Raw genomic sequence first — 13,411 nt, 5'->3', positions numbered from 1 at the left:
TGCTTTAATTAGGCTGATTGTCTGAATATAAAGTAAGACATGTTCCCTATTCAGAGTATTGAGCTGCTTAGTGGTTCAGGCAGGAAGAAAGTTTGCTGTCTTAACTCGTTTGTAATTCTTCTGTGCTATGAAGACCTTGTGTTTTTCAGTTCTCGTCCTGGTTGGACTGTGTTTCAGGTCATATTATGCATTTCCTGGTCAAGGTTACACTCAACATGCTCAAAGTCCTCAGTTCACAAGGAGCTCCCAACACGCTCTGCAAGCAAAGGATCCATCTGAGGAACAAGAGCAGGTGAATACTATCCGAGTGACCTGCCATCCAGACTCATTGGAGATTATTATCCAAGCTGACTTGTTTAAAGTTGGAGCTCCTGTCAATGGTGATGAATTAAGCCTTGGAGTGGAGCTCAATGACCACTGTAGAGCTACAACGTCTTCAGAAGATGAGTACAGAATCCTTGTTGGACTCATGGACTGCGGCACCAAACAAAAGGTAATGTTCATTTTATATATTGCACATTTATATATTTTTTTTAATGCATCTACTCTCCACAGATGACTGAAGACTCTCTGATCTACACAAACGTGCTCGTATACTCTCCTGTGGCCTCTCCAGATGGGGTGGTTCGAATGGATGAGGCTGTAATTCCAATCGAGTGTCAATACGAAAGGTTTGTCTTTTTAAAGTTCATCTCTTTAAACCGGTCAAGAAATAGTCTCACTTGTATTCATTCTGTTTCTTAGGAAGTACAGTTTGTCCAGTTCTTCCCTCATGCCCACCTGGATCCCCTTCATGTCTACACAAGCTGTAGAGGAAACTTTGGAGTTTGACTTGAGAATTATGACAAGTAGGTTTCGTTCGTTTGTAATGTTTTGATTTATTTGCCATCACTGGTTATATACATTTTAATTTTGGTCAGACGACTGGCTTCATCGAAGAGGCTCTAATGTGTTTTACCTCGGCGAGCCCATCTCCATCGAAGCCTCAGTCCGAGTTGGACATCACACGGGGCTCCGAGTGTTTGTGAGCAGCTGTGTGGCGACACTTTCCCCAGATGTATCCTCTGAGCCGAGATACGTCTTTGTTGAAAATGGGTAAGCACTTGGAAGATTACTGCATGTGTGAAGCCTTTTATGGCTCCAGAGAACGTTGTGTGAAGGCGGATCAATTGTCTCAAGTGATTTCATGTTCTCTCAGTTGGTTCTGAAGACTATAAATTGGACTAAATTCTCCCTTCTCTTCACAGATGCCTGGTTGACTCTGAGCTTCCAGGTTCTAGGTCTCACTTCTTATCCAGGACACAGGATGACAAGCTCCACTTGACCATTGATGCCTTTAAATTTCATAATGAGGACAGAGAAGAAGTGAGGCTCTACTTTAATGTGATCAAGTCATTATTACACTCTTGGATTGTTTTCCTAAATTTACTTTTTTCCTCTCGCAGCTCTACATCACATGTCACCTGAGTGTTGTACTAGCAAATGATGCAGAGGCACCAAATAAGGCATGCAGTTTTGTAAATGGAAGGTAAGCGATCCGCCCGACATGTGAATAATAGAAAAATGCAGGGTGAAGTGTGTGATATTTTAATCGCTTTTCAGATGGAGGTCAGCTGATGGTAATGACTATTTATGTGGCTCTTGTCAAAGTCACGATAAGCCGAGCAGACCTGGCAAGTTTGGTCCTCGTGGGTTTGAAAAGCCACAAGAACCTAAATTGTTTTCGAGTGGACAGAGAACCAATACAGGTTGGGTTTCTTATAGAAATGTTTCTACTTGGAAAATACAATGCAAGGTTTCACATGGTTTTGGACTTTTAATTATAGTGTGGGAAAAGGCAGCACGAGTGGGTCCGATGATTGTCTTGCCAGCCAAGCAGACCAGTGGGCCAGTACCTGTGAAGGAGCTTCCTCGTCTGAATAAATTCAGCAGACCTTCACTGTTTGGCAGCCAGTGACTTTAAACAAATGATAACGTTGGTGAGTTTAACTCAAGTTCCATGATTTTGGCTCATATGTTGAAACTGTTTAATCACTTTGTGATCTGCAAAGAACTGTTGATGGATTTCTCTTCTAGCTGAGATAAGACTGCTTCTTTGTTCATAAGCTACCAAAGATGAGGTGGTGGTTCAGATTAAATAACTTGACACATTGTTGCACTGGCATGGCAGTTAAAACCTACTCTTATTTACAGGTGGGGATGGTGTGAAGGTCTCTGCCCTTCTAGAAAAGGAATCTCCCGAGTTGGACGTGGAATTAAAGGGAGAACCGCTGGATGAAAACCCCATGTCAACCCTCGACTGTCCAGTTTACTGTGGATGTGACTAATGTCAACTGCAACAGAAAATGCCTTTTCAGATACAAATGACTAACATATAATAAATTTGCTTTTTAAATGTATACTTGTTTGTTGTTGCTGAATGGTTATACTGCAATGCACCAAGAACTGGACTGTATTTGCAACCAGCTGAATACCCATTTTAGTTCAAAAGTTTTCCTTTTGCCACCTATAGTTTCCTCCTGGTCCAAAAGGGACTGGTGTATACTAGCCACTAAAACATGTATAAAATGCCACAATACGAACTTCGGAGAAGGCATACTACTAGATTTACAAAAATGTTTTCTGGTGGTTCTTTAACTTTTCCCAGTTGCCATTCAACATGTTTGCCGAGTATAATTGATAACCCTTCTCAGTTTACATTCTCCATATACTATACTTAGTTTGAGACTTGTTTGCTGTTATGGAAGTGGCCAGATGGTTTCAAGTATAGAAAGCAGAGACCAACTGCAAATAAATTGTTCAGTACAGAACTGCAAGAGATAAAAAGATGTGTCTTCAGTCAAACTCATAAATATTGAGACTTTCTGGTTTAGAGGTGAAGTCCTGGCCTGTGGTTTTGGTAACTTTTACTCCCGTCAACGTGAATATCGGATTGTTATGACTACAGGATAGTGCATGTATTTGAAGCATTGGGGAATAACTACAGCCAGATGGCATCAAGAAAATTTGAATAGGAGCTAGAAAGACCTGTCAAGCCCAAACGGGTAGTGCGAGTGAACTGGGAACATCTGGTGGAGGACCCTGTCACACATCCCGAGAGAGGTTGGGGACATAAAATCCGAGTGGACCATGTTCAAAGCTTCTATTGTGGAAGCGGCCGATAAGAGCTGTGGTCAGTAGGTCATCGGTCCCTGTCGTGGCGGAAACCCGAAAACAGCGGGGGGAGGGGAAAGCCGGCAAGCTGAAGAAGGAGGCCTTCCGAGTCTGGTTGGCCCACGGGTCTCCTGAAGCAGCTGACAGGTACTGGCAGGTTAGAAGGGCTGCAGCTGCGGTGGTCGCGGATGCAAAAACTCGGGCATGGGATGAGTTCGGTTGGCCTCAAGGAGGTTCTGGCAAACCGTCCGACGGCTCAGGAAGGGAAAGCAGGGCCTACCCCAGGCTGTACTCAGCAGGGTGGGGGAGCTGCTGACCCAGACGGAGGACATCGCTGGATGGTAGAAAGAGCACCTCGAGGAACTTCTAAATCCGGCCAACATGTCCCCTCTAGAGGGGGCAGTGCCTGTAGACTGGGGGGGGGGGGGGGGGTGCAACAATATCCTGGCAGAGGCAGCTATACAGTTGTCAAAAAGCTCCTTTGTGGCAAGATGCCGGGGGTGGATGAGATCCGCCCTGAGATGCTGAAGGCGCTGCACCGCACCGTCTTGGTGAAGAGGGAGCTGAGCCGGAAGGCCAAGCTCTCGATTTACTGGTCGGTCTACGTTCCAACCCTTACCTATGCTCACGAAAGAACAAGGTTGCAGATACAAGCAGCCAAAATGAGTTTCCTCCGTAGGGTGGCCGGGCTCAGCCTTAGAGATAGGGTAAGCAGCTCGGACATCAGGAGGGAGCTTGGAGTCAAACCGCTACTCCTTCACATCGAAAGGAGTCAGCTGAGGTGGTTCGGGCATCTAATTCGGATGCCTCCTGGACACCTCCCTTTAGAGGTTTTCCAGGCACGTCCAACTGGGAGGAGACACCGGGGAAGACCCAGGACATGCTGGAGTGGAGGGATTATATCTCCAAACTGGCCTGGGAACGCCTCAGGATCCGCCAGAATGAGCTGGAAAATGTTGCGGGTGAGAGGGAAGTCTGGGTCAGCCTGCTGGGTCTGCTGCCCCCGCGACCTGACCCTGCATTTATGCGGATGAGAATGGATGGAGATTGGAGAACTACCCCAGAGCCGTCCCAGAAATGCCATAACAACATAAGCATGTGTGGAGAGAATTGTGCGACGCCCCAGAACAGGCAGAACAACTTTTTCCTGATGTATATCTTGTAAAAAATTACTTCATTCAATTAAAATATTCTTTCATGTAAATTATGTAGTGGCATTTTCTGAATTGATTTTCTTTTTACAATTTGTTGTTACTTTAACGCATAGTTGAATTTCAAAACAAAAAAAGCAATAAATGTAGGCCTATGTGGGAAATGTTTTACCTTCAACTTCATCAGACTTTGGTCTTGACTCTTAGAAGGTGTGAAACCAATTACATGCTGATTAGTGGATGATTAGACTCAGGTGTGCAGGGCTGCTTTGATGAGGCTGATTGTCTGAATATAAAGTAAGTAATGCTACCCTACACAGATTGAAGTGCTGCTTAGTGAGTCAGACAGGAAGACAGTTTGCATTCTTAACCAGTTTGCTGTTTTTCTGTGTTATGAAGACCTTGTGCTTTTTGGTTCACCTCCTGGTTGGACTGTGTTTCAGGTCATATTCTGCATTTCCTCCCAAAAATTACACTCAACATGCTTCAATTCAAAGTCCTCAGATCACAGGGAGCTCCCAACACACTCTGCAAGCAAAGGATCCATCTGAGAAACAAGAGCAGGTGAATACTGTCCGAGTGACCTGCCATCCAGACTCATTGGAGATTATTATCCAAGCTGACATGTTTGAAGTTGGAGCTCCTGTCAATGGTGATGAACTACGTCTTGGAGTGGAGCTCAATGACTACTGTAGAGCTACATCGTCTTCAGAAGATGAGTACAGAATCCTTGTTGGACTGGTGGACTGCGGAACCAAACAAAGGGTGACTATTTTATGAAATTAATATATTACATACTAGACTAGTTTTAAATGCATCTACTCTCCACAGATGACTGAAGACACACTGGTCTACACAAACGTGCTTATATACTCTCCCGTGGCCTCTCCAGATGGGGTGGTTCGAATGGATGAGGCTGTAATTCCAATCGAGTGTCATTATGAAAGGTCTGTCTCTTAAATTTTATCTCTTTAAAGCACTCTAGACACTGTCTCAGTTTTTGCTGTTTTTTAGGAAGTACAGTTTGTCCAGTTATTCCCTCATGCCCACCTGGATCCCCTTCATGTCTACACAAGCTGCAGAGGAAACTTTGGAGTTTGACTTGAGAATTATGACAAGTAGGTTTCGTTCTTTTCTAATGTTTTGATTTATTTGCCATCACTACTTGTATATTAAAATTGTTGTGTAGATGACTGGCTTCATCGAAGAGGCTCTAATGTGTTTCACCTCGGCGAGCCCATCTCCATCGAAGCCTCAGTCCGAGTTGGACATCACACGGGGCTCCGAGTGTTTGTGAGCAGCTGTGTGGCGACACTTTCCCCAGATGTATCCTCTGAGCCGAGATACGTCTTTGTTGAAAATGGGTAAGCGCTTGGAAGATGACTGCATGTGTGAAGCCTTTTATACCTCCAGAGAATGACGTGTGAAGGTGTATCAAGTTTTGTCAGTTGAGTCTGAAGACTAAAAATTAAAAAAATAATGTTGGTATTTGAGGGAAGATTAGCCACTAAAAACGGACTAAATTCTCCCTTCTCTTCACAGGTGCTTGGTTGACTCTGAGCTTCCAGGTTCTAGGTCTCACTTCTTACCCAGGACACGTGATGACAAAATCCACTTGACCATTGATGCCTTTAAATTTCATAATGAGCACAAAGTAGAAGTAAGGCTCTACTTTAATTTGCTGAATTATATGCATGTAAATGTTTTCCCACATTTAATATTTTCCTCTCCCAGCTCTACATCACATGTCACCTGAATGCTGTAGTAGCAGATGATGTAGAGGCACCAAATAAGGCATGCAGTTTTGTAAGTGGAAGGTAAGAGATCAGCCTAAAATGTGTATCATAGAAAAATGCAGAGTAAATTAGGGTGTTTGTTTGTTTTTATGGCATTTTAGATGGAGGTCAGCTGATGGTAATGACTATTTATGTGGCTATTGTCAAAGTCAAGAGAAGCCGAGCAGCCGTGGCAAGTTTGGTCCTCGTGGGTTTGAGAAGCCAGAAGAACCTGAATTTGTTTCAAGTGGACTGGGAACCAATACAGGTTGGGTTCCTAATATAAACATTTATAATGAAAAAATGGAATGTCAGGTTTTACACATGATTTTGGACTTTTAATTATTTAGTGTGGAAACAGGAGGCAAGAGTGGGTCCGATGATTGTCTTGCCAGCCAAGGAGAACAGTGTGCCAATACCTGTGGAAGAGCTTCCTCCTGGTCTGAATAAAATCGGCAGACCTTCACTGTTTGGCAGCCAGTGGAGAAGTGGAATAAATGACATAATTGGTAAGTTGAACTCTATCATGTTGTGCTTTGTTAAAGATCTTACCTTATTTATCTTCTAGATAAGGGATTCCTTGGTTCACAGTCCACACCAGATGAGGTTGTGCTTCAGGCTTCAGAGTTTAAGATGAATCAAGATGATGATGTTGGAACAGATTTAGAAGGTAAAATGTGGAAAGATTGACCAAATCTTGATATTTTGAAGTTTTAATTAAATGTCAGTCATGTCACTTCAAACCACCTATACTTACAGTTGAAGATGCTGTGAAAGTCTCAGCACTTCTAGAAAAGGAGTCTCTCGAGGTGGACTTGGACTCAAAGGGAGCGGCGGTGGACGGCATGTCAACCCTCGACGATGTCAGTCCAACTGTTCAGATTACTGTGGATGTGACCAAAATGTCAAATGCCACTTTAACGCAAAATGTCCTTCATGATACAAATGACTCTCAAATATAATAAACATTTGCTGTTAAATTGACTTCTTGTTGATTCAGAGTTTTCCTGCAATGCAAAAAGAACCTTGCTAAAAAGACCAGTGTGTAGGTTTTAGTGGCACCTCTAGCAAGAGGGTCCAGACTTACAACCAGCTGAATACCCCTGCTCTCTAAATGTTTATAGCAATCCTTTTGCCACCTGTTGCAGTTTCCTCCTGGTACAAAAGGTTAGTGTGTCAGTCAAACCAACTTTAAAATGCCAAACTTCAGAGAAGGATAACTATGAGATGTTAAATACTGTTCAGAGCTCTTTGTTTCTTGAACTTCCCAACTGTCCAATTTCCACAGCAAAATTTAATTTTGTTGTCGTGGAGAAAATGTTTAGAATTGGGTGCTGCCACAACATATAGGGTAATGTGTGTTATACTTGTGCATAGTTTCATATTAGGCTTGTATTACATCTACAAAGATGATTTGGAGCGTATGCACACCTCTCCCCCTGACATAAGCGAGTGACCAGGAGGGAGACCAAAGCAACAACCTCCACATTCCTTAAAGTAACCTGATAGAACTGGTGCAGAGGTTAAACTGAGTGAAGAAACATGACATGACGGAGGTGGCACATGCATTCAGTTTATTTTGTATAGCCCAATATCACAAATTTGCCTCAAAGGGCTTTACAATCTGTGCACATACGACATCCCTGTCCCAGGACCTCGAATCAGGAAAAACTCCCAATAAATGGAAAAAAACCCTTTCACAGGGGGACAACAAAGGCAACCCTTCAGGAGCGCAACAGAGGATCCCTCTCCCCGGATGGATAGAAGCTCTAGATGTCATGTGTACAGAAGGAAGCATTGCATAGTTACATTAACACTCTGACAGATTGTATGAAAACTTTTTGGTAGGCATGGACCATGATCCAGACCTAAACAATCCATCAGGCAGATGGAGGTAGAGTGGGCGGGGCACATCAGCAGGTCCAATGGACCCTATAAGATGTGAAGTCACAAAGACTTTGGGGAGGAAGCAGAGTTAGTAATGTGCAATGGAGAGATGAAAATTCATCCATAACTAGAGTGAGAAGAGGAGATAGGTGCTCAGTGTATCCTAAAATGTCTGCCAGCAGCCTATAGCAGCATATCAAGTGGCTGGACCAGGTGAACCTGATTTAGCCCCAACTATAAGACTATCGAAGAGGAAAGTCTTAAGTCTACTCTGAAATGAGGTGACTGTGTCTGCCTCCCGAACTGGAAGTGGAAGCTGGTTCCATAAGAGGATCTTGATAACTGAAAGCTCTGGCTCCCATCCGACCTTTAAAGACTCCAGTAACCCCCGCATTTAGTGAGCGCAGCTCTATAGTGGGGCAATATGCTACTACAAGCTTCTTAACCCTTGTGTTGCCTTAGGGTCATTTTGACCCGAATCAATATTACACCCTCCCCCCGCCTTTGGGTCAATTTGACCCCATTCAATGTTTAACCCTTCTGTTACCTTTATATTTACTGACATATTTTACCCTCGGGGTCAATTTGACCCCAGCAATTAAAACCTCCAGAAAATTATTTGAATTAATATTGTTTTCCAAGTTTAAGTGTGAGGTACTTTATGTTTGTTTGTTGACTACCTAAATAGCCCTTTAAATATATAAAAAAGTTGATATTTCTTATATGTTTGACACAGTGAAAAACAGCCTGGGGTCAAATTGACCCGAAAGAACACCGACATTAAACATTGAATGGGGTCAAATTGACCCTAAGGTAACAGGAGGGTTAAAGAGAAAGATTAACTGTCTCGAAAATGACCAATGTATGCACCTAGTTACAGGGTCAGCAAAGTTGGTAGATGGACACTGCTGCATGAGTTTTCTGCGGAAAAATTCAAACTGAGTGCCAAATAATGGTTTCATTGCTCAGCAGCGGGTTGATACTCCAATCAAGAAGTCTATTAAGATTAGAAGGTCTTCATAAAAGGCATTTTTGAAAGTACCCACTGAGCAGCTAAGTTACAGTGATGGTAAAGCGTGGTACATTACTCGTCATGGGGTGTACCGCCTGAAAGAGTCTATTTGCACTGCTACATATCGGGGAATGGCCCTGAATGAGCAATTACTCAAAGGACCTAATCTCACTAACTTGGTCATTGGTGTCTTAAGATTCAGGCGGCACTTATGGCAGACATAGAGTTCATGTTCTACAAGGTGAAGATCCAGGAGGAAGATGCAGATCTGCGATGGCTTCTGTGGAGGCCAGAGGGTGATCTGGATGGCAAAGTGAAAGAGTTTAGGATGAAGGTTCACCTTTTTGGTGCCACATCTTCACTTAGCTTCCTATGCTTTAAGAAGAACTGCAGAAGTAGTCGAGACGGTGCAAAAAACCTGTCTAAAATCAGTGGCAACAAAGGATCAGGCAATCGGCCGAGACCTACAAGACTTTTTTTCCAGAGGAGGATTCCATCTGACCAAGTAGGTAAACAACAGCTTTGTTTTCCATACCTGAGATAGAAAGAGTTTCTGAAGTAAAAGACCTAGACTTCAGCCACAACACACTTCCCATGGAACGTTCCCTTCGAGTTCAGTGGTGCACAGAGACTGACAACTTCAAGTTCCAGATAAGTGTGCAGTACAAGCCTGTTACTAGAAGTGGAATCCTGTCCACTGTCAGTTAAACTTTATAATTAGTTGTGTAAACATTTAGAAATGAAGTTGCTTACTCTAAAGACTCATTACGCGTCAAGCTCACAGACCATACACAGTGGTTTGACCAAAGAGACATGGCATCATTTTTGATTAAGGAGTCTGGAGGGAAACAAAGACCTTCTGATTTTTTTTTTCGTAAACTAGCTGGCCTCCCTCTGTTTATGTGTGCTGTGGCTGCTCATATGACTAAGTCAGCTCCAGGACGACGGGGGAGAAATCCGTGCTGTGCAAGGAAACTCTTCTGTCAAAAAAAGAGTCCAAACTACAGAGTTGAGCCCATTTTGCAGGATGTGATACTTAAGCAATGAGGTACGAAAGGCAATACTGTATTGCCAATAATGTTCAAGGGTGTTCTTAGGCTCAGCGCGTAGGGATGGGAGAATCTGAAGAACAAAAATATGAGATTAATAGGGTTAATGTTTGAACTGAATTTTTTTTTTTTATGAACTTTCTTGATACAGAATTTAGTTAGTGCAATAAATATTTGAATTTCCAAAGAAAAAAGAAATAAAGGATATATGTGTGAAATGTTTGAACAGATTCAAATATGGTTGAATCCCCCTCAACTTTAGCAGACATTGGTCTTGACTGAAGGTGTGAAAACAATTAGAGGCTGATTAATGGATGATTAGACTCAGGTGTGCAGGGCTGCTTTGATGAGGCTGATTGTCTGAATATAAAGTAAGACATGTTCACTAATCAGAGTATTGTGCTGCTTAGTGGGTCAGGCAGGAAGACAGTTTACAGTCTGAACCAGTTTGCTGTTCTTCAGTGCTATGAAGACCTCGTGTTTTTTGGTTCTCCTCCTGGTTGGACTGTGTTTCAGGTCATATTCTGCTTTTCCTCCCAAAGGTTACTCTCGGCATGCTTCAATTCAAAGTCCTCAGATCACAGGGAGCTCCCAACACACTCTGCAAGCAAAGGATCCACCTGAGGAACAAGAGCAGGTGAATACTGTCCGAGTGACCTGCCATCCAGACTCATTGGAAATTATTATCCAAGCTGACATGTTTGAAGTTGGAGCTCCTGTCAATGGTGATGAATTACGCCTTGGAGTGGAGCTCAATGACTACTGTAGAGCTACAATGTCTTCTGGAGATGAGTACAGAATCCTTGTTGGACTGATGGACTGCGGCACCAAACAAAGGGTGATTTTTTTTTTTTTTATAAATTGTTTCACGCTATACTAGTTTTAAATGCATCTACTCTCCACAGATGACTGAAGACACACTGGTCTACACAAACGTGCTCGTATACTCTCCTGTGGCCTCTCCAGATGGGGTGGTTCGAATGGATGAGGCTGTAATTCCAATCAAGTGTCATTATGAAAGGTCTGTCAATTAAAGTTCATCTCTTTGATACACTCTAGAGTCTAGACCCTGTCTTTTTCTCTTTCTTAGAAAGTACAGTTTGTCCAGTTCTTCCCTCATGCCCACCTGGATCCCCTTCATGTCTACACAAGCTGCAGTGGAAACTTTGGAGTTTGACTTGAGCATTATGACAAGTAGGTTTCGTTCATTTTGTGTTTTTGAGTTATTTGCGGTCACTATTCATCTCTTTATTTTTGTTCAGACGACTGGCTTCATCGAAGAGGCTCTAATGTGTTTTACCTCGGCGAGCCCATCAACATCGAAGCCTCAGTCCGAGTTGGACATCACACGGGGCGCCGAGTGTTTGTGAGCAGCTGTGTGGCGACACTTTCCCCAGATGTATCCTCTGAGCCGAGATACGTCTTTGTTGAAAATGGGTAAGCACTTGGAAGATTACTGCACGTGTGAAGCCTTTTATGGCTCCAGAGAACGCCGTGTGACGGTGGATCAATTGCCTCAACTCATGTCACGTGAGTCAGTGTCTGATGTGTCTGAAGACTACAAATTGTATAATAATGGTTGGTATTGAGTGTGTTTAGCCACTACTGGAAGAACAGACTAAATTCTCCCTTCTCTTCACAGGTGCCTGGTTGACTCTGAGCTTCCAGGTTCTAGGTCTCACTTCTTATCCAGGACACAGGATGACAAGCTCCACTTGACCATTGATGCCTTTAAATTTCATAATGAGCACAAAGGAGAAGTGAGGCTCTACTTTAACGTGCTCAAGTCATTATTACTCATGTAGATTGTTTGCCCACATTTATTTTTTTCCTCTCCCAGCTCTACATCACATGTCACCTGAATGCTGTAGCAGCAAATGATGCAGAGGCACCAAATGAGGCGTGCAGTTTTATAAATGGAAGGTAAGTGATCAGCCTAAAATGTGTATCATAGAAAAATGCAGAGTAAATGAGGGTACGTGTGAATATTTGAATTGCATTTCAGATGGATCTCAGCTGATTACTCTGAATGTGGGCATTGTCAAAGTCACGATAAGCTGAGCAGCCCTGGCAAGTTTGGTCCTCGTGGGTTTGAGAAGCCAGAAAAACCGGAACCGTTTTGGAGTGGACAGAGAACCAATACAGGTTGGGTTCCTTATAGAATGTGTATGATGAGGAAAATGCCATTTCAGGCTTCTCACATAGTTTTGGATTTAATTATTTAGTGTTGGAGCAGGATGCACGAGTGGGTCCAATGATTGTCTTGCCAGCCAAGCAGCACAGTGGGCCAATACCTGTGGAGGAGCTTCCTATTGGTCTGAATAAAATCAGCAGGCCTTCACTTTCTGGCAGCCAGTGGAGAAGTGGACTAAATGACAACATTGGTAAATTGTTCCCTTTTGGGGGGGGGGGGGGATATATGATATATAAAAGAGATCTTAAATTATTTTTCCTAGATGACAAAGGACTCCTTGGTTCACAAGCTACAACAGAAGAGGTGGTGGTTCAGGCTTCAGATTCTAAGCGGAATCCAGATGAAAATGGTGGAACAGATGCAGAAGGTAAAATATGGAATGATTTATGTTTTACACAAACGACTGTCATAGCAATTAAAACCACCTCTACTTGCAGATGAAGATGCTGTGACGGTCTCTGCCCTTCTAGAAAATGAATCGCCCGAGGTGGACTCTGACTCGAAAGAAGCAGCGGTGGACGCAGACGGCATGTCGCCCCTCGACGATGTCAGCCCAACTATTCAGTTCATTGTGGATGTGACTGAAATGTCAAATGGAACTGATACACAAAATGTCCCTTCAGAAACAATTGACTCCCATACATAATAAACACTTTTTTTTTTATGTACTACTTTGTCTGCTGTTGCTGCATTTTCCTGCAATACACGATTGGACATAAAGTCAGTCATCATGAAATCGCAAAACAAATATCACCCTTATAGTAAAAGGATTTACAGCATGCATTTCTTGTAATGCCAAGTTAATGGCATCTGGTATTGCCAGCTTTGAATAAATCACAGACCTCATATATAAAGAGAGCTTAATTCAGGGAACTTTCTGGAAAGTTTACTTTCACTAGATATCTCCATGTATCAATCAACAACTTGAAATTAATTTGGAGCCACAGTCTTGCAGACTAGCGTCAATGCGATATTCAAAATCAGTTTTTGTCAATTTTTCATGTGTGCAAACATACAGAAGATTGCAATTACATTTCTCTTCTGTCCAAAGTGAATTGAATTGTGCAACATATAGACAGAGTGCAAAAATAGTAAAAGAACATGTAAACATATAGACAACATAAATTGAACTAGCAGCATTCAGACATGTGAGTCTGAAAGAGGACGGAGTGGGAGAGTTCAGCTTCCTG

General features: G+C 42.8%; 3 protein-coding genes across 3 annotated transcripts; all 3 read left to right on the top strand.

Annotated features, from left to right (window-relative positions):
* The first annotated feature begins 127 nt into the window (after positions 1-127).
* LOC130188954 (zona pellucida sperm-binding protein 3-like) lies at positions 128-2,265 on the top strand. The gene is made up of 9 exons (XM_056407532.1): positions 128-493; positions 556-671; positions 745-848; positions 921-1,095; positions 1,248-1,365; positions 1,446-1,528; positions 1,603-1,748; positions 1,827-1,979; positions 2,194-2,265. Exons 1-8 carry the CDS (start codon positions 128-130, stop codon positions 1,955-1,957), a joined length of 1,239 nt encoding a protein of 412 aa, XP_056263507.1. The 3' UTR covers positions 1,958-1,979; positions 2,194-2,265.
* A 2,432-nt stretch (positions 2,266-4,697) lies between these two features.
* LOC130188537 (zona pellucida sperm-binding protein 3-like) lies at positions 4,698-9,686 on the top strand. Its single transcript, XM_056406934.1, has 12 exons — positions 4,698-5,069; positions 5,136-5,251; positions 5,319-5,422; positions 5,494-5,668; positions 5,847-5,964; positions 6,039-6,121; positions 6,202-6,347; positions 6,430-6,588; positions 6,648-6,749; positions 6,839-6,942; positions 9,175-9,312; positions 9,597-9,686. Exons 1-12 carry the CDS (start codon positions 4,698-4,700, stop codon positions 9,684-9,686), a joined length of 1,707 nt encoding a protein of 568 aa, XP_056262909.1.
* Positions 9,687-10,493: 807 nt separating this feature from the next.
* On the top strand, positions 10,494-12,867 carry LOC130188536 (zona pellucida sperm-binding protein 3-like). Its single transcript, XM_056406933.1, has 9 exons — positions 10,494-10,865; positions 10,933-11,048; positions 11,118-11,221; positions 11,290-11,464; positions 11,670-11,787; positions 11,868-11,950; positions 12,033-12,172; positions 12,253-12,411; positions 12,692-12,867. The coding sequence occupies exons 1-9, from the start codon at positions 10,494-10,496 to the stop codon at positions 12,865-12,867; spliced, it is 1,443 nt and encodes a 480-aa protein (XP_056262908.1).
* Positions 12,868-13,411: the final 544 nt, after the last annotated feature.

This window comes from Pseudoliparis swirei, chromosome 23 (genome assembly GCF_029220125.1).
Source record: "Pseudoliparis swirei isolate HS2019 ecotype Mariana Trench chromosome 23, NWPU_hadal_v1, whole genome shotgun sequence".
Lineage (NCBI taxonomy): Eukaryota > Metazoa > Chordata > Actinopteri > Perciformes > Liparidae > Pseudoliparis > Pseudoliparis swirei.
This window is presented reverse-complemented; position numbering and strand designations above follow the sequence as displayed.